Raw genomic sequence first — 22,511 nt, forward strand, 5'->3', positions numbered from 1 at the left:
CCACCCAACAACAATCATCCGGTCCCTCCACCAAATGAGGATGTACTAATTTATAATATTTTAAAACCAGGAACATCAACATATTTACAAAGTATAGAGTGATTCCAATTAGTTCTTTATGGTTCGGTCTCGAATTCTGCTAACCATAAAGAGTGAACCGATTACAGAAAATTATATAACATTGTGACAGGCTATTGTTGTTGTTCATGTTCAAGACTTAACTTGCAAAGTTTATGTTGTTTTGATCTGGTATTTAGAAAAAATATTTAGAGACTGAATGAGCGATGCAATCGCTTAAACACCAAATCCAGCTCCAGAACCAGTATAAAAGGAAAAGAACAGGGATGAAATTCAGCATGTTTTGACAGGTTCTGGAGAACCAGTAGAGGTAGTTCGAAGAACTGGCAAACACCACCACTATCAGATGCCAGAGTGGGGTGGTAATGGAGATTTGCAATATCCTTCCCCCAGGAGTGGGGAGGGGATGGAGATTTTGCAGTATGCTTCCCCTGCCACACTCACCAAGCCATGCCCACAGAATGGAAAGGGAAATGTTTTTGAATTTCACCCTGAATTCACTATATTTTATCATGTATCTCTGTGTTTGAATCCATTCTTGGTGAAATTGCATCCATAGGCCACACCATGCATTGTCTCTTATATATTAAACTCTTCACCTTTTGATTTTAACAAAGTTTCAACATATCTAACTTCAACTTCAACACATCTAACTTCACCTTCAACCGCAGCAATACACAAGCACATAATAGATTCAAACTAAATGTAAACTGCTCTAAACTCGACTGCAGAAAATACGACTTCAGCAATAAAGGGATCAATGCCGGGAATGCACTACTTGATTCTGTGGTTTCTTCCCCAAACCCCAAAACCTTTAAACTTAGATTGCTTACAGTTGACCTCTCCCCATTTCTAAGAGGTCTGTAAGGAGCGTGCATAAGTGCACCATTGTGCCTACTGTCCCTGTCCTACTGTCCTTTTTATAATTACTTTTTACTTATGTTATGTTTATACAAACTACTGTACTATACATGTTTGACAAACAAATAAACAAACAAACAAATAAATAAATAAATCTTTATTGAGCTGTTTCTCCTCTTTGTTACAGCTGCTCTTCCGTGAAAATAATCCCTGATAATGGGACTTGTACACAACCAAGTTGGAGCACAACTAGGAATTTCTTATAACACTTCCTTGTTATAAAATCAATTATCCCACTATTTGTGAATCTGCAAGTGAAAAACATGTTCGTGTTTCTATTGGCAAACCACATGATATAATGCTTCATGTAAAGCCCAAATTCTCAGCTTCATCTAAATGTATGTCAGATGGCAACTGAAACCCCTCCAAAAAGGTTGTATTCATTTCCAATCTGGGTCAATCACTGGGACCAGAAGAGCCTTCTCTGTGGCGGCCCCGACCCTCTGGAATCAATTCCCCCCGGAGATTAGGATTGCCCCACCCTCCTTGCCTTTCGTAAACTCCTTAAAACCCATCTCTGTCGTCAGGCATGGGGAAATTGATTCCCCTGGGCCGTTTTCATTTTATGTATGGTTTGTATGAGATGTATGATTGTTTTTTATATTAAGGGGTTTAAATTGTTTTAGTTATTGGATTTGTACTGTTTTGTTGTTGTGAGCCACCCCGAGTCTTCGGGGAGGGGCGGCATACAAATCTAATTAATAATAATAATAATAATAATAATAATAATAATAATAATAATAATAGCAACATCAAAGGACCCAGATTTTTTTTTTTAAGATATTTTCCTTGAGCCTTAGTTATGGATAACTATTGAAAGCAATGAACAAAACCAAGCAATCATTATCAATATTACCTTATTTTTGAAAGAAAAAGTTGGTGCAACTGCCTGGAGGTAACCAACTGAACCGCGCGACAAGCAGCAGCAGCGTCGGGAATGTCGCGCGGTTCAGTTGGTTACCTCCAGGCAGTTGCACCAACTTTTTCTTTCCCCGTGACGGCTACGGCGGCTTCCCTTCACGTGACGTTCCTGACGCTGCTGTTGCTCCTCGAAGGGAAGCCGACGGAGCCGCCACCGCCGGGAAAAATTTTTTGGTGCAGCTGCTTGTAGGTAACCGACTGAACGCTGTGGAAAGTAGCCCCCACGAAGCTGCCGGTATTGTAGCCAGCCCTACCCTTCCTGCTGCGTGGAGAAGTTACAAGGTAGAGACTGGAAGGCTATTAAGAGGGCGGCCAGGAGGGGCGTTCCGACTCCCATTCCCTCTCATCCCGTCCCCTGAGATCTTTATCCCACAGGGAATAGAGGAAATACTGTAGATTTAATTGGTTCCCAGCAAGTCAATGGGCTGGGAACCAATTAAATACATTTCCATTATTTCCTATGGGATAAATTAATTTGGTTCTCGACCAAATCGGTTCTCAACCACAGTTCTAGAACGGATTATGGTCGAGAACCGAGGTACCACTGTATAACAGAATAACAGAGTTGGAAGGTACTTCTAGTCTTCTAGACTTCTAGTTCAACCTCCCACTTGAGCAGAAGACCCCATACCATTTCAGACAAATGATTGCCCAGTTTCTTTTTGAAAGCTTCCTGTGGTAGAGCATCCACAACTTCTGAAGGAAAGCTGTTCCATTGGTTGCTTGCTCTCACTGTTAGGAAATTTCTTTTTAGATTTAGGTTGTTTCTTTCCTTGGTTAGTTTTCTTGTCTTGCCTTTTGGTGCTTAGTTTGACCAAGCATTAAGCAATGGTTATAGTAGTGCCACTGTAGAAAATGTTTGAAATATACAAATATATATTCTTATACATCCAATATATCAATCCATTATAGCTAAGATTGTAAAATACAATCTTTTTAAAATGTGGCTGAGCCAAAACTTTTTGAAAATATACAATTGTTGCCACTTTTTCTTAGTGGGTGAGACAAAGGTTCTTCTTTTCTGATCAAACATGTGAAGCACAAGAGTTGCTAAGGGGGGAGACAATGTTGTGTCAGTTGGTTCAGCTTTTTGCTAGATTAAAACACTTATAATTTCAGATGGGAGTTGCATATATGAATGATGGCCAGTTAAAAAATCCCTCCCTGTATCTTGAAGATACGGTATATTGAGAATGGTTGAAGCAAAATGTATGTGTCACTATGTTTTGTATGCAATACATATTATATGCATAATAAAAAAAAATTGTTTCAAGACATATTACCAAATATTAATATCAACCATACTGTTGATTTACTCTAGGAATAATGGCACTTAATTTTATCTTATATAGATTTTTCCCCTGAATGTTTATTTAAAATCATGTTACAAAATGATGCTGCCAGGAGTAGTAAGACATTTGTATAAATATAATTAGCAGCAAGATGGATAATGTACATAAATCTTTTTTTAAGTAGTTGTCTTTGAAAGTGATGTTCATACTAGCATCTGGATATTAAGCCTATCCAAGAAATTACTTTTTTATTTCTAAATCTATATGCCTAAATGAGAGTGCTCCTATTATTAAATTCATAAAATAGATATTAAGATAAGGCTACAATTTTAAGGCTATTGTTTCTTGCTCAGAAAGTTTTTCAGAAAAAAAAGCTTATTGTGGGACATTGATATAGATTTTTATTCTTTTGGTAAATTATTATTATTGTTGTTGTTTTATTCACAAAAAACAGTAATTCACAGCAAACGAGATTGATATGCTGGATTTTGTATCACAATATCACAAGTCAAACATTTCCCAAGCATCTAGGACTGTGTGGTTTATTTATTATTATTATTATTATTATTATTATTATTATTATTATTATTATTATTATTATTATTATTATTTATAAATAAAGAGTTAACAGCTAAATGACTGATCCAGTGATGCTGATGATGATTATTATTATTCAAAAGCATTTTATATATGAAATCACTTTCATGTTCAACTAGTAAAGGCAGGATCATATTGAATATGGTCTATAATCAAATGGACTAACTTATACCAATCCATTGTTGCTCATAAAATATTTAATTTTGTTATTATAAAATCAATTGCATCTCACTTTTTGTATTCTGGAGTCACTGCCTCAGTTGGAATTAATGGAAGTGCAAAGTGACAGCCTAGAAGTCTGATTGTGGATTTAAGGACTTTTTGCATTGCTTTGCTCAACTATTTTTTTTCCTGCAGTGTTCCTAGAGAAGTGAACTTTTTTTTTACAATAATTCTGAACACCAGTCAGGGAACCTATTTATTATATGGAAATACAGTATATACCATATGTACTAACTAGTGCAATTTTTTTTAAGGAGAATAAAGAAATTATATTAGTGGGCTTGCTTAATATAAGTAATAAAGGTTGTAATAGAGTTTTTGTACTTTATGTAGCTAAATCGTTGTTACTAAAAGTTAGTACAGATCTTTTATATGAAACATTTAAAACATGATTAAGAAGGATTTAGAGAGGCCAAATGGATCAGCTTCACTGCCTTCTATAGGCTTAGCTCCACCTTCATTCTTGCAGAAGCAGAATAAATTATTTTAATTTTGTTAATGAAATATTTTGCATGCTAGGAAATGTGTGCCTGCCCTCTGTGCAAGTTTGTAAGTCTTCTGAAGTTTACTGAAGTCTTAAAGTTACTGTATGTGGATTATACTCTTTCAACATACAGATTAAACACAATCTGATGTGAATATATTGAAAAAGGGAACACCGTGCTTAAATTAATAGACTGGACTGTAAATGGTGATCCAGAATATTAAGTAAGTTGTTCTTACTTACTGTGTATTTTGGAGTATAAGACACACCAGAGCATAAGACACACCTTAGTTTTGGGGGAGGAAAACAAGGGGGGAAAATCTGCGTCTGCTTCCCAGCAATTTGCCTCCTAGCAAACAGCAAACAACACAGATGATATACACTGGATATTTTTGTGCATGTGTGCCTGACTCATAGAAATAGCAAAGAATGAGAGAAATGTACATTATGGCAGCATATTAATGCCATAAAGTTTTCTTAAACATAGTCTCACTCCTCCCAATTATTTAAATATATATACTCTATATATCTATTTATATAGATATAAACTATATCTCATGACTCTGAGAAATAATTAAATTGCTGCAGCTAGTCAAATATCTGGCTGAAGAATCAGGATTTGGGAAACACTTATTTTTGTTTCAAAAAGGAATGAAGAAGAAGCATTGACAATTGAGTTCATGAAATGGGGGGCAAGCTAGAACATTTATAATGAACTAGCATCTTCTGTTAGGACTCCAGTAGTCAATTCTCTTTAAGAACATTGTATTGCAATAGATAATTTTAGAACATATGTAGAATTTTGAGGTTGCGATTTAATAATATCTAAGTCATATTCATATTCAATAAAGGCAAAAACATAAAATTGTAATTGAAACAGATGACAAGGATCAATTAATCTAAGTCCCTGCAATGTATTGGAAAACTAATTTGAACCACCCGTAGAAAATAATTTTTCATTATATAAGCAATTTTTATTTTATTTATGAAATTTGTATACTGCTTTTTCTCCAATATCTCCAAATAGCTTTCATTTTATCCTTTATAACAACCCTGTAAAATATAGAAGGTTGGCTGATTTTATTTATTGATTTCAATGTATAAGGCCATCCATATCAACATCATAATTCTGGATGGAACTGGCAATTAAAACATAAAATAGCAATAAACTAACCATAACCTTCCCCCATACAAAAATAAATGTTAGCTAAAATAAAAACCATCAAGACAATCATCCCACAACTTCTGTCATATATTCTGACCTCCATGACCAATAGCATAATGAGATCTTCAAAGGCATATGAAAGGCTAGCAGCACTGAGACTAATCAAATCTCTATGTGAGTAATGCTGCAAAAAGGGGACACTCTAAAGAAAAGGCAGTCTACATAGCTTTCGCACATGATACTTTTAAACAAATGCAATCCAGACAACCTCTTCTGCTGGATATGAGGGGACAAGTTGACACAATTGGAGCCCATCCCTCCAATGGCCCCTTTGTTGTTAATGTAGATTAAAGAAAATTGTGAGGTAAAAATAGTAATTGAATGAGGTAAAAAATAGTAATTAAAATCAGGGTTTTTATAAAAAGAAAAGAGATTATGTCAGTACAATCAGTAAATATTTATTTATTTATTTACTTTATTTGTTTTATTCTATTTATTTACTCGACTTCTATGCCACCCAACCCCGAAGGACTCAGGACATTTTACTATATTTTCATTTATTTATCTTTATTTGTGTTAGATCCTTGCAGGAATGAAGGACTGCAGACTTAGTGTAAGTAATGGTTCTTTTTATTCAGAACAGAAGGTAGCGGTTTAAGGAATGAAACAAGACAACAAACATGGCCGTGCCTGGCAGCTATATATACCCCGGGCTGCCAGGCTCAGCCAACCAATCACCTTGTAGTATTTTCCCGCCCAAGGAATATGGGGCAGGTACAAGGCCTAACTGTCCTCTGGACACAACAATTTGTTTTATTTGTTTATTGTTTGTTTGTTTGTTTGTTTGTTTGTTTATGGGAAATCAATCATAGCAAAAAGGAGTGTAGAATTAAAGGACATATATCATATATTCTATGGCTGAGAAGAGAAAGAATGAGAAACTGTGTTAAAGATTCTGATCAGATTTGGCTTCATTAATTAAAAAATAATAATAATATATCAAGAGAACTACCATTGCTGAGTTTGGATTCTAGGAAATGAATAGCCAATAGTCTCTGGAAAGCCCTACCCAGCTCTGACTTCATTTGCTTCTCACATTAGTTATTTTCACAGGCACTTCAATTAATGCACTGCTGCTGTTGTTGTTTCATATGTTGTTAATTGGAAATATTTAAAGTCAGACTGCTTTTATAGCATTAGTCTATTATGAGCTACCCTGAGAAAAGTTGGTTTTGAAAGATGGCATGCAAATCACACAATTGGAGGACTATAATAGTAGGGTCATATCAATCTGAATGAGAAGAAAGAGCTGTCAGCCTGGCTTCATCATTAAATAGGCAGTCAATAAATTTTAGTAAATAAATAATTGTACAATAATGGATTAATAAAATTAATGTTATTTAAAATTAATGTCTACTTTCAACAGCTACAATGTTCCTAAATACTTCAAGAAAATTCACATGACAAGAAGCATCACTCCATATAATTTGAGATATTGTATGGGTGTTCTGCATTATCAGCATGTTTTGGATTGGCAAAACTACTTTAAGACAAAAGATGACTTCACTTCTATCTTAAGTGCATAACAGTGATTAATTTTGCTCTGAAATTAATGGAAGTTCCCTCATGCCCTGACAATGTCAAAGAAGTCCTAAGCTCTGCCTAACAATTACAACTACAGTTCCTTTCAACCACACTTTACCTCCTTCATCCAAAGATGTTTCCTTTACTTCATTCTCAAGCTACTTACAATATCATTAGATAGGCTGCTATAAAAGAAGTACAGTATTTACCTCACTTATTTCAACACCATTAAAATATAGTCCTTGACACCTATTTCCACCCTAGGCTTCCAGCAACAAGAATATAGTATCGTTTGCAAAAGATAACACCCCTTTTCTATATTTGTCAGTTTCAATTATTTCCCCACTTTTTGCTAGGCTTAAGAAAGGTTGGCCAGCAGCTGGTCAACTTCAGTTCAATTGCACATACACAATGTCTGTCTGAGACCTTAAACTTGCAGCCATGGGACATGTGGTCCTGCAAGTCATTCTATAGATGTTGAACCTGAAAAAGAAAATATTACCAAGCAAGCCAGTTATCTCAGAATAACTATTTTCAGCAAGTAGAATGAATTGCGAGTGAGTATGAGTATTTTTGTAAGAAATATCTTGCATGAGGAAAATATTCGAAACACCAGTAAATACTTATCTTTATGCAAATGTAAATACTGACTGTAGATAGATATAGATGTAGACTTCCAGCTTAAATCCTCCAATAACTTCTTCTTCCATAAAGAGAAGTAAAGAATATGGCAGAAGAAAAGCATTTTCCTGTTTCTAAATAGGAGGGAGGGGAGGGAAAAGGGGGGGAGAGAGAGAGAGAGAAGGAGAGAGAGAGAGAGGTGGGGGAGCCATGTAAATGGAAAGATGCAATTATTATTATTATTTTATTATTTATTAGATTTGTATGCCGCCCCTCTCCGAAGACTCGCAATACATGGTAGATATTCAAATTAGGTGCTTTTATAGGGCTAGGTAAAGAGACACAAAACCAATAGAGAATTTGAGAAGCATAATTTAAAATATTTATTATTTATTTATCTATTCATTGTTTGTTTGGTTGGTTGGTTGTTTATTGGATTTAGATGCCGCCCCTCTCTGGGGGCAGCTTACAACATATCAAAAGACAATATACAATATGCATATCTAAAAATCCAATTAATTTAACTAATTGCTCTATAAACCCTAATAACATTTAAAAATCACTCATTCCCATTTGAACAACAGACATACTTACACTTGTCGGCTGGGGGGCTAGAGTCTAATTGTCCCAAGCCTGGCAGCATAGATGAGTCTTCAGACTCTTACAGAAGGTGAGGAGGGGGGGGGCAGTACAATTCTCTGGGGGGAGCTGATTCCAGAGGGCTGGAGCCCCCCAGAGAAGGCTCTTCCCCATGGTTCCACCAAGCGACATTGTCTAGTAGACAGGACCTGGAGAAGACTGACTCTGTGAGATCTAACTGATCACTGTGGTCCCACAAGTAATCTGGTCCAATGCCTGTTGGACTATTTCTGGTCTCCTTCCATGTTGCATCATAACTTTAACAAAATGCAGATTCAGGGTTTGTCATCCAGTCAGGAGAGCGCTTTTATTTTATTTTGTTTTGTTTTTCTATTTAACTGCCATCTTCTCTCATTAATAATTCTTTAAAACTAGAATCTTGAACTTTAAACTTGTAGTCTCAACTTAGCCTAATACATATATTACTGGCATATGGACATAGATTTATATTTTCCATCCCATCCCAGGTAACAAAGCTACATCTGTTCTTTTTTTTATTTTTAAATGATCTTTCCATATAGTCTTCAGCAATGTGGCATGTTGCTAAGATAAGTTGAGGTCAATGGAAAGAATGAGATTGCTGTAAATTCAGTTAATTGGATGGCTACTGCCATTTAAGAATTTTCTTTTATGAGCAGATGAGACCAGTTGGTGAACAGAAAAGAGAAAAGGAATGGATTTGGTTTATTTTTATTTCATTTTCAATTACTGTCTTTGCCATGAATGACTTGATGCTATGTCATCTTTTATTCTTGTTAACAGCCTTTACAACAAGAAGAGGAAATTGGACTGCTAATGCCTAATAGGTGGCATTGCTTGTCTGCTTAGCACTCTACTGTACTACTTGACCTCTGTAATATTATGTATTCTGACTGGTCACCCATTTCACCTCTTTCCCATAAGTTAATAAGGCTGTAAAAAGGAAAGAATCTGAAATGGCCAGCCAGTCAAATTACAGAATATTGAAAAGGTCAAAATAGTAGAGCCTGCAGAGGGAAAAATTACAGGAATATATGAGGCATTTAAATTCTTGTGACAATGATTATAAGAAGAATGGAAAAGGATACCCATTTATGTTATTTCAGTCTAGCGAATCCCACAGGATGATGGCCCCAGAACAGAAATAATTTAGCCTACCACTCTGAAAGAATTTTATACATATGGTACATGGGTACTGAAGAAAAAAATAACCAGCTGTTTGGAGCTTTCCCCCAAAATCATTTTCTTATACTTCCATCCTTATTCACTGATAGCATATAGCAAGTACCATGACAGCTTATTTTACAAGGGAAATTGGATATACTGCTGGATATTTTACAGCCAATATGGCATATGGGTAGAAAAACAAATTGCAAATCACCAAGAGGCATTTCAAGGTAAAACATGGAATTTTCCAGTACATGTACATGGTCCAGATTACCAATATCAATAATCAGATAGGCATTTAGGAACCATGATTCTCCAAATGTTTCTCAGGAAGGCTGAACTTTCAGTAACCCTAAAGCTGGATGAAGGGCAGCTCCTTTTCACTGTTTATTGTTAAAAAAAGGAAAAACTTTAAGTTGAAGGGAGTCTACCATTGAATCCAGGATTCAAAAATAGAGTAGTCTGTAGAGATCAAGGCACCAGTAACATGTTGTCTGTGTTTCCTCAACTAATTTAGAATTAGCTATTTCCTAACATTCCAATTAAATTCATTTTCTTTAAGAACTATATTTCTATATTTATACCTGGAAATGAAAGCACTCTTTTCATTTGGTAAAATCATCTACCTAGTATTTTTGTGCAATGTAAGATAATTTCTTATTAAAACAAAACTGTCTACAGTCCAAAGCAAGATTTTGATTCATGAGAAAAAACAAATTTACCTGTTAACCAATGTTTATATTTAAATCTATTAAAGCTATTCAGTCATTTGTGCTACCGGTATTTTAAATCTTTAAATAAAGCAGTTGTTCGTATGCCATCTTTCTGTGTAAAATATTTTAATCTCCTAATTTATTGCATTTAACCTCTATTGATCCTTTTTTCACCCAAGTCCCATCTGCCAATTACTGTCGATGCAAGTTCATGTTTTTCTAAAAAGGCAGTTAAAATTGTGCTTTGAATTATATATTTTTAAAAAACCCTACAGATTAGTATTATTTCTTTTAAAAAGAAACCCTGGTACAAGTATTTCATAGCTATCTATGACTTGTGTGCTTCCCTCCTTTATTCACACAGCAGGAGATATGATAGCCTGCAGACTTTTCAGGACTATAATATATCTCCTTTGTGAATCTCTTTGTGTAGAACAAGCCCCTAAATATACTTGAGTCAAGAGGTCATTTATTTTTCAACTCCCTCTTCTCAGCAGGAACTGTGACTCTATGAGATAAAAGTATTTTTTTTAAAGAAAGAAAGAAGGAATTGCTTGATACACAGGTTATAAGCAGTAGAAGGAATGAAAAAAAATCTGCCTTCATCTTCTTGCTTGATTGCTCTCAGTGGCATTTACTTGCCAGTGCTACTTCCACAACCTGATCTTAGTGAGCACAATGGGAGGTTGGCCTAGGCTGTCAAAGGGAGTAGCCAGCCCAAAGGGTACCTTGGACTTACTTTTGAAATAATAACCTTAGTCATATGGGCTGAACTTTTTACGAAAGGTTTTTAGAAGGGTTCAAATGATTCTGTAATTTTAAAAAAAGTGACAAAGATCAAGGAGAATCAACTGTGTACTAACTTTTTCATGCTTGACATTTGTGAGAGTAACTTGCTCGCCTTTTGGCACAGAGACCATGGACAGCTCTCCTTTAAAAAAAAATCCTCATCATGCTCCTATGCCTCTCTAATTTGTTCAGAACATTTTTAGCTAAAGTGGTAAGCCATTTCTTCCTTTTTAATGTTCAGAACTCCTTTGTAAAGATGGAGCTTGGCAGATCTCAAACACCATCCTACCTCATTCAAGTGATTAGAATAGAATAGAATAGAATTTTTATTGGCCAAGTGTGATTGGACACACAAGGAATTTGTCTTGGTGCATATGCTCTCAGCGTACATAAAATAGAATATACATTTGTCAAGAATCATGTGGTACAACACTTAATGATTGTCATAGGGGTCGAATAAGCAATGAAGAAGCAATATTAATAAAAATCTTAGGATATAAGCAACAAGTTACAGTCATACAGTCAACATGGGAGGAAATGGGTGAAAGAATGATGAGAAAAACTAGTAGAATAGAAGTGCAGATTTAGTAGAAAATCTGACAGTGTTGAGGGAATTATTTGTTTAGTAGAGTGATGGCGTTCGGAAAAAAACTGTTCTTGTGTCTAGTTGTCTTGGTGTGCAGTGCTCTGTAGCGACGTTTTGAGGGTAGGAGTTGAAATAATTTGTGTCCAGGATGTGAGGGGTCAGTAAATATTTTCCCCGCCCTCTTTTTGACTCGTGCAGTATACAGGTCCTCAATGGAAGGCAGGTTGGCAGCAATTGTTTTTTTCTGCAGTTCTGATTGTCCTCTGAAGTCTGTGTCGGTCCTGTTGGGTTGCAGCACCAAACCAGACAGTTATAGAGGTGCAGATGACAGTGTGAACAAGCTGTAAGAATAAAAATCTTTTATTCTATAGAATTGAAGTGCTTGCACGAGTAAAATTAGCAACATAGTTATTATTATGTCACCTCCCGATTAGTCAGGTCCTGAAGATGGCATTGGCTAACTGGCTAGTTCAAAGTGTCTTTGTGGAGTGGAGTTGATAAATCATTCATTCTGTCGATTAAAACATATAACCAGAAAGGAAAGGATAAAATTCTATATTGCCTTGATGTAAAACAATATGGAGTAACAGGAGCACTTGAAATTTACCATTATCTTAAATTATTGCTGTGATATAAACAAGAGTCCTGATGTCAAAATGTAGAATTTAGGATTGGGTCAGGTAGAAGAGGAGACATTTGAAAAAATGGAAAAAATGAATGCACCTCTCACTTATATTAAATGCTTATCAGTATCAAACCTTCTTTCAGGCTGAACCAATGTGGCTGCATTTTCCAGCCCACTGAAAGTCAGGTTTATGCAGTGAAAAGTGGCAAAACGGCAAACTGCGTCACTTCCAGCATGAGTAATTTGAGAACTTGAATTTTTAAAGGGGGAAAGAAATTTCCCCAATACTTTAGTTGCCAGGATAGTAAGCTTGGTTGGATGCCTTTGTTTTGTTCTGCCTATAATTCTTGTTAGGAGATCTGCCACCATCTCCTTTGTTTAAATTTGACTTCGTGAGCAATTTGAACTTCTGCATCACCAAACTCATTATAAATATGCAAGTTCATTGGAGGGGGGGGGGGCAGCTGAATAAAATGGTTATGTAATTACATACTTCTCATAATTATTGAGTAATTATATACTTCTCATAATTGCCAAGTAATCATGCTGCTATAACTAGAACTTAATGTTACAACTAATTATATAATTACTGTGTATTAATGTTGTTATCAAGGCAACAGAACAAAGTGTTGCTTAGCTTGAAGCTTCCCCCCCCCCCTCAGTAGCATTTTGATATATAAAAACTAATATTTGTTATGTAGCTGGAAATCTGTTTTATAGTTGGAACACGTAAAGGAAAATAAAACTTTATTTTAAGGAAAGAAATGAATGAAACTGTTGTGCCTATGATTACTTGTTAGATATCAGCATGTGCATCTAAAGCAATACTTTTAGATGGCTTAGCACGTTTCATATTTTGCTTCACAACCAGACCCCCTGGACTGTTAGTGACCCACTGGTGATGTGACAATGGTGTCACGGATCCAGTTCAGTCAATGCCAGTTTGTGGGCGCCGCGATCTCTCTTTAAAAAAATTTTTTTTTGCTTTTTTATTAAACCTTTTTGAAGGATTTTCCTGTTCTGCTGCTTGTAAAAGGGCCCTCCTGCCCGCCACCAAATTTAAACTGACCTTTATTCCTTCACTGGAAGCACAGTTGATCAGCTCCTCATCTGTGTTCAGGTCAATTCCATCTACTGAGCATGCACGGAAGCCAAATTGCATGAGGGGATGTGTGTACAAAATGTCACAATGTCACCATGCAAACAGGCCAAAAGGGTAAGTAGAACCCATCCCTGTTCACATTCATGTGCAAAGAGTATACCATGCAGAGAAATATCCCAAAGTGACATGGAAAATGCATTCACTGCACTTCAACAAAAGTTGGGCAAGGTACTTAATAGTAGATTATGCAATGATTTGAGATACTGTTTGTTCTAAGACTAATAATAGATAGTTGGAAAAATAGAGTGATTTTGTCTAATTATTTTATTTATTTATAAGATTTATTGACCATCCATCATACATTTATTGAGCATTCGTCATACGACAGAATATGTTTGGGAGGCTTATAATCAAAAATTAATTAAAATCAAAATTTAATTAATTAATTAAATATTGAGGAGCTAAAGATAAAACCCACGCTATCTAGCAGTCTCTGGCAGGAGATACTCTTGTCCTATCTCTAGAATGTTGGTTCTACTGTAAAAAAAAGGTAGCTGCATAAGTAGAAAAATTATAAGTATATATGTATATCTGCATAAGTAGAAAAATTATAAAATACAAAGCAGAAGAAAAATACATCAAAACCATGAAAACAACACTCCCACCTCCATCCCCACCCTAAACAGGATAGCTTTTGGGGGGGTTTTGGTTGATTTGTCTACAAATCAACCAGAATTTATCTTCTTCTGTCTCTGAGTCTCTTTTAGGATCTGGGTGTTAATCCTTTGAAGATTCTTTGGTAGCATTTTCCCACTAGTACTTTGATTTCCCTATTTTTTCAATCCTCTTGCCCATTTGTCTTCCCTTAAATGTCTTAGGATATGAGCCCTGAAAGCCAACAGAAACAGGCTGTTCAGGGTTTTTATCATATCATCTATAGAACCCAGGTTTAATTCTTCAACATTTTAACATGGAATTTTTAAAACGTTTTGACATGCACATGAGAAATGAAGAAGGTTCAAGAAAAGCAATTGTACAACTATCATAGTTTTTCTAATAACTAAGAAGAACTGGTTAAGCAAGGATAGTAATCATGACAAGGATATCAATTGTTTAATTTTTTGGGATGAAAGGAAAAATTGGGATAATCCATTTTCTGACTTAGTTTGATTTGATAGTGAAGTAGGTATTTGAATGTCTTAGCAATTCTGGAAGTCATTCCCTTTAATTTAATCAGTAATGGAAGAACATAAATAATTAGTCTCTGATCCATCTAATATTTATTTCTTGCTGTTTCTAAGCCAATGAATTATTCCTGATCAAGGTGTCAGGCTAATGTTACTTGTGCCTCAGTATTAGTTCAAAAAAAGAAGAAGAAGAGGAGGAGGAGGAGGAGGAGGAGGAGGAGGAGGAAGAAGAAGAAGAAGAAGAAGAAGAAGAAGAAGAAGAAGAAGAAGAAGAAGAAGAAGAAGAAAAGGAAGAAAATGTGAAGGGTTACGCTGGTGATCTATCACCACCCTCCAGCACTTTTTATTTCCAAAATTCCAAATTAGATGCATTGTTTGCTTAAAAATTTATTTATTTATTTATTTATTAGAGTTGAGAGGGACCTGGCAGGTCATCAAGTCCAACCCCCTGCCTAGGCAGGAAATCCAACAGCACCCCAGCCAAATGACAGTCCAATCTCCTCTTGAAAACATCCAGAGTTGGGGCGTTCACAACCTCCACTGGCAGGCCATTCCACTGGTTGATCTCTCTGACCATCAGGAAGTTTTTCCTTATTTCCAGGTTGAATCTCTCCTTGGTCAGCTTCCAACCATTGTTTCTCATCTGGCACTCTGGTGCCCTGGAAAATAGTGTGACGCCCCTCTCTCTGTGGCAACCCCTCAAGTACCTGTACACTGCTATCATATCCCCTCTGGCCCTTCTTTTATCAAGGCTATCCAAGCCCAGTTACAGCAATCTCTCTTCATAAATCTTGGTTTCTAGTCCCGTAAAGAAACATGGGTGGTTTTCATTAACTGCTTGGGGGTGGGGGGAGGAATCCAAAAGTAAATAGCATAAGCAGAAAGAGAAATGCGTAGTTAAGTAGGAAGTGAGGAATGAAGGAATGATCCCTCTCTTCCATGGCAGCCATTTTGTGTAAGCATCCGCATCCCATGCTCAAAATTACAGATGCAAAGTTGGGGAACCCTTGTCTTCATTCCACCTTAAGCTTGTCAACAGTATTGATATTGAATTTTGGTGACTTAAACACAAAACAATGTAATTTTTCAACCAACAATGTGCTGGCTTTACAGGAATAAACCTATTATCTTCAGAAATGTTCAATGTGTAACAGTTGAAGATCTCACGGTTTCCTTCTTTCTCTTTCAGCTAATGGCAATTACAGTATTTTAAATTGCACACAAATTTTACATATCGGCAAAGAAGCAAATGTCTGGGTGTCCATTGGAGGCCTAATTCCATTTTCAAACTACACAGTGGAAGTGAATGCTTCTAATAGCCAAGGTTATGTGATAAGTGACCCTGTAGAAATTGCCCTGCCTGCTGATGGTAAGTACGATAAAACAATCTCATTCTATACGCCAGGGGTCTTCAGACTTGGCAACGTTAAGACTTGTGGATTTCAACTGCCAGAATTCTCCAGCCATCTCCAAACAGAATTCTGGGAGTTGAAGTCCACAAGTCTTAAAGTTGCCAAGTTGGAAGACCTCTGGTATATGCCCTCTATATGACCCTTTACAACTGCTATTCAAATGTACATGGAGTAGAGCTGTGCTATCACTTGCCTCTAAATAGGCTGGAGGTAGAACAAACAGAAACATAACTATACCTTCATCAACAGTTGTGGTGGTGCTTATAATAAATTTTCACAACTACCTCTAGGAAATAAGTATAGATTAATATGTCATGGAAACTTGTTTCTTATTTCCAATATAATGCAGTATTCTCTAAAATAATTATGGATGCTATTTTATTGTACAGTAATTCAGAACATGTATCAAAGAGAATCAACTTCAAATGTTCATTCAATACATGACCTTATGAATCCCAGCATCTGATAAGGTCCCACAGAGTCAGCCTGCTCCGGGTCCCGTCGACTAAACAATGTCATCTGGCGGGACCCAGGGAAAGAGCCTTCTCTGTGGCGGCCCCGGCCCTCTGAAATCAACTCCCCCCGGAGATTAGAACAGCCTCCACCCTCCTTGCCTTTCATAAGGTACTCAAAACCCACTTATGTCGCCAGGCATGGGGTAACTGAGTTGCCCCTAGGCTATGCTAAGGCTATGGTAGAATTGTGTATGGTCTGTCTGAGTTGTATGGTTTTAATAATGGGTTTTTAATGTGTTTTTAACCCTGCTGTTCTGTTCGAAAAAACTTCCTAATATTATGTTCCCGGGTCTATTTGACCCGGACTGCAAATTGATCATTTTAGGTACTTATATTTGGTCTTTTTGAAAGCTTTTTTCACCTGGAAACATGTTTGAACATTTCTGCACACAATGGAATGAAAATTGAACTGAAAAAATTAATCCTTATTGGTTTATTTTGCACATAAATGTGCCTCCCCCCGTTTTTGTGAAAGTTTTTTTCAATTTATGGATAGTTTTGCTTGCAAAATGCAGTCTATTTTACTAAAGTTGGTGTGGGATTGGTAGCTTGAACATTTCTGCACACAATGATATGAAAATTGAACTGAGAAAATTAATCCTTATTGGTTTATTTTGCACATAAATGTGCCTCCCCCCCGTTTCTGTGACATAGTCTTCACTTTATGGATAGTTTTGCTAGCAGAATACATTCAATTTTGCTAAAGTTGGTGTGGGATTTGTAGCTTGAACATTTCTGAACATAATGATATGAAAATTGAAGTGGAAAAATTGATGCATATTGGTTTATCTTGCATATAAAGTTATTTTAATTTATATAAAAATTATGCTGTTAATTTCAAACTTACATACTTTTTTTAGTAAAATGGATTTCTTTCATAAAATTAGTTATCTGGCTACAATGTGGTTGATTTTCAAAAGGATATTCCAAATATTTCTAGACAAATATGTATAAACAGTGACAATAATGGCACACAGCAAGGCTGGGGGGGTCCCTTTTGTGGCAAAAATAAACCAATAAGAACCATTTTTTTCAGTTCATTTATATTTTTCTTATATTCAGAAATGTTCAATTTAGTATATCAAACCTTTTGGGGGAAAATTCCTTAGGGATTTGTAGCCTTAAAAAATAGAAATTGACACGAAATTCAGAAAGGATGGGGGGAGGGGCTTTTTGATCAAAATAAAAATATAAGTCTCAATTTTTCCAGTTCAATTTTCATATCATTATGTTCATAAATGTTCAAACTAGTTTTCCAGTTGAAAAAGTTTTCAAAAAGATCAAATTCAAGTACCTAAAAAAAATATTTTTGGTCCGGTCATATACGAACAGAAACAGATTCGAAGTTATGATTTTTTTTTGCCCAGAAAACAATTAGCCACCACCCCAAAAATATTTTTTGATGATCAGCATTGTTAAATTGAGTAAATGGATGCCTAAGATTTTAAAGAATATTTCGGATTTGGAGCATAAAAAAAAAAAAAGTGAAAATGGTTGCAAGCAGCCGAGGGGGGGGGGGGGCTTATTTCTGATGTTAAAAAACCAGTAAGAATCATTTTTTTCAGTTCCTTTATATTTTTCTTATATTCAGAAATGTTCAAGGTACCATTCCCACACCAACTGCAGTAAAATAGACTGCATTTTGCAAGCAAAACTATCCATAAATTGAAAAAAACTTTCACAAAAACGGGGGGAGGCACATTTATGTGCAAAATAAACCAATAAGGATTAATTTTTTCAGTTCAATTTTCATTCCATTGTGTGCAGAAATGTTCAAACATGTTTCCAGGTGAAAAAAGCTTTCAAAAAGACCAAATATAAGTACCTACAATGATCAATTTGCAGTCCGGGTCAAATAGACCCGGGAACATAACATTAGGGAGTTTTTTTTTTCCAGCAAGAAAGAAACCTCCCACCCCCCCAAAAAAATTCTCATAGAGAGAACCCCTGAAATGATGAAAACTCATGAAATTTCAAGTTTCAGATATGCAGGGAAAATTTTTTACAGGGACTCAAACTTGGCTTCGGGTCACATACGACCCGAACAGAACAGCATTAATACATTGGATTTATGACATTGTATGTTGTTGTGAGCCACTCCAAGTCTTCAAAGAGGGGTGGCATACAAATCTTAATAATAATAATAATAATAATAATAATAATAATAATAATAATAATAATAATAATAACAACAACAACAACAACAACAATAATAATAATAGATGAATCCACATTCATTACTTTTATCCTTAAATATACTCTATTGGAATGGCTATCCTTGAGACAGTTGTTCTGTGTTAATACATAGAATCGTGATAGATATATGTGAAATGTTTCGTACACAAAATTTAAAACAGCATTGTGCAATCACTAGGTTCAGTTTGTACTGTTTTCAATTGTTTATTTGTATTAAAAAACAATTTGATGTTTGTATCAGTGTACAGTAGTAGAGAAGAACATATTTCAATTTAGTGAGCCACAAAATAGTGGGTACCAAAGGAAAAAGTATAGTATTCAGGATAATGTAATCATATGGTTATGCCAGTTTATTCTGGGTATTATCATATAATGTAGTTTCTTTCATCATTTGTTGTTGATTACAGTTAGGAAATGTATTGCTTTGAAATGATCTTTTTTATGACCTTCTGGTACTTTAAAAGCAATACCTCATTGATTAAATAGGTTTTAGTTCATGCTTCCTTTTACTTAATGACCTGAAAGCATATTATCTTGATTTACACATAAAATCATGCTGAAAAGCATGTGGCATTCAGTAGACTATGTGTATTTAAGTAGAATTAAATTAGCATTGAAAGTTATTAAAGATCTTCCATCCCATTGTCCAGTGGACTGTGATTTGAACTGAAATGAATAATAAATGAACCAGCAAATATGAAAAAAGCCCTGATATATAAGACATTCTATAATCTGTATTTACCTTGCTATTATATTTTATTATATTTTGACTGTATTAGCATCCAAGACCTAAATGCACATTTTAAATTAAGTAATAAACTATAGCTCTTTATTGTAAATGTTTTAAGAGGAATTTATTAGAATAGCGTGCTAAAATTAATTGAGCTCAAGTTTTGATTATTTTGTTTGCTTGTCTTGATTTTACTGAAAGAGCAGTATTGCTTACTTTTCTTATCCTTTAGCTATTTCCCTCCCAATTCCCCAATATTTTTAACTTATAATTCTAGTAAAATTTGATATTTCATAGACAATAAACATTCATTAATGCTGGAGTTTCTCTACTAATTTGATATATCCTGTTCAGCGGCCCTCCCATCTTTTTAATGATCTTGTGTATTGCCAGCTGTAGCTAGCACCCTTATTTATAACTGCAATGCAGAATACAAAAACTCAGTGAAGGTCCTTCAATGTTTCTATCCAATAGAATAGAAACACTTTTTCTTAATATTTTTTACCTCAACCTCTAATTTAATAACCTGCATGAGACAATTCACTTAAATTCTACCCAAAATTGTAACTTAAAAGTTCTACATTTGTAGCCAACATTCATCTAGAATCAAAGTGGGCAACTTACAACTTGCAATAATCTATTTCAAGCCATCAGAAATCCACCATCCTAAGCATACAAATTATTTGTAACAAAATATAGCAAAGAAGAAAGAAGGAAGGAAGGAAGGAAGGAAGGGCAAGAGGAAAGGAGGAGAAGGAGGACAGAGGAGAAGAAGAGGAGGAAGAGGAAGAGGAGGAGGAGAAGAACTATAATGAAGAGGAGGAGTTGCTTAAAGCAACCTTTGGAAATAATTTCTATTTTTTGTAGAGGATTGCAGAAAATAGAATAGAATAGAATGGAATAGAATATAATTCTTTATTGGCCAAGTGTGATACGTAAGAACTCTCATTTATTTATTTATTTATTTATTATTTATTAAATTTGTATGCCGCCCCTCTCCGTAGACTCGTAGATTAATTTGTCAAGAATCATGAGGTACAACACTTAATAATTATCATAGGGGTCAAATAAGCAACGAGGAAACAATCAATATTAATACAAATCTTAAGAATACAAGCAACAAGTGACAGTCATACAATCCTAAGTTGGAGGAGATGAGTAATAGGAATGATGAGAAAAAAACTAGTAGAAATAGTAGTGCAGACTTAATAAATAGTTTGACAGTGTTGAGGGAATTATTTGTTTAGCAGAGTGATGGCAGTTGTCTTGGTGTGCAGAGCTCTGTGGCGACGTTTTGAAACAGTTTATGTCCAGGATGCAAGGGGTCAGTAAATATTTTTACAGCCCTCTTTTTGACTCGTGCAGTACACAGGTCCTCAATGGAAGGTGGGTTGGCAGAAATTGTTTTTTCTGCAGCTCTGATTATCCTCTAAACTCTGTTTCAGTCTTTTTGGGTTGCAGAACCAAACCAGACAGTTATAAAGGTGCATATGACAGACTCAATGATTCCTCTGTAGAACTGTATCAGCAGCTCCTTGGTCAGTTTGAACTTCCTGCGTTGGCACAGAAAGAACATCCTTTGTTGTGCTTTTTTGATGACTTTTTGATGTTAGGTGACCATTTTAGGTCTTGATATATGAATGGCTAGGATTATATCATGCCTTTTATCATTAAAGGGCAGAACTATTGCTCATGTTTTAAAACTGCACCTTGAAACACTCCTCTCGATAAAATGGTTAAATGTGTTTAATATTTGTATTTATAATTAAAATTTATTTAGTAATACAACATGTTTATATCTATTCAATTCTGTCTTTTAGAAGGTACACCAACAATACTCTGTAGTTATTTCATTACTTTTTAGTTTTATTATAATACTTTTCTTCTTTTATTCTATTTAAAACATAGATTATTTTCCAAATAAATATTAAGAACGGACAGATAATTACTCACATTATACAATTAACTAACATTACAGTTAGTGCTTGGTTTACATCCATTTGTTCAATGACTATTCAGAATTGCAACAACACTAAATGAATATGCCTCCAATTGGTCCTGGAGTTCTGACCATCATACAGTCTCTTCAGTTTTATGATCATGATCCAGAAGCTTGGTGCATGGCTTGAGATTACAAAGTTATAACAAGCCACAGTCATGCGATTGTGATTTATGTTATTTCCTGCAGGTTTCCCACAAACCAAATCAATGAAGCGCAAAATCCTTGCTTATCAATGGTGACTGGGACTGCCAGAATTGCCATTGCCAAACAGAATAGATATGTGACATTGCACTTTATGATCATATTGTTTAATGATGAATGTTGTAGTCCCAATTGCCATCATTAACATTATGACTGCCTGTAACAAAAGATACTATTGGAAGCATTTTTAATGATATAAAAAAGAAGTATTGGGCCCTCATATTTATTAGTGACTTGGATAAATAGAACAGAATTGCTGTAGAGCATTGCAGACTATCAACAATTGTGTAAAATAGACAAATTTATAGAAGAAAAAATACAATTTGGAATAATTCTGAGAAGCTAAAGAAATGGGATGAAAATGACAAATGAAATTTAACAGAGATGTAAAATTGCTAAGAGGATAAGGATTACTACCTTTTTTTTAAAAAAAAATTTTTTTTATTGATTTTTAACAATTTTAACATCACACAACATAAAACAGTGCGTAGTGAATTGTGCCCACCACCCCGACACACACACATTCCCCACCACCAAATTTGGGGGTATTTCTTGTTTAGTCCACTTAACCTAAGAGCAATATATCTGTTTACATATTATAGAGTGATTCCAATTTATTTCTTGTAGCTTGGTCTCGGATTCTGCTCGTCATATATCGTCTTACCTTGTCCCACCGTCCCATCAGCTGTCCCAACTCAGTTTCATTATCCAAATTTATCCTTTTTTCCATAATTTCAAATTGAATATGGTCCACCTATACCAATTTTGCATTGTCCATTTTGT

At 35.2% G+C, this 22,511-nt stretch overlaps 1 protein-coding gene across 1 annotated transcript in view; it reads left to right on the forward strand.

The window, feature by feature from the left end:
* Nucleotides 1-22,511, forward strand: part of USH2A (usherin) — a 584,211-nt gene that overhangs the window by 340,262 nt on the left and 221,438 nt on the right. The window contains exon 39 of the mRNA XM_070728574.1: nucleotides 15,862-16,041. Coding sequence (XP_070584675.1) covers nucleotides 15,862-16,041 — 180 coding nt within the window. The remainder of the gene's footprint in view (nucleotides 1-15,861; nucleotides 16,042-22,511) is intronic.

This window comes from Erythrolamprus reginae, chromosome 1, assembly GCF_031021105.1.
Source record: "Erythrolamprus reginae isolate rEryReg1 chromosome 1, rEryReg1.hap1, whole genome shotgun sequence".
NCBI lineage: Eukaryota > Metazoa > Chordata > Lepidosauria > Squamata > Dipsadidae > Erythrolamprus > Erythrolamprus reginae.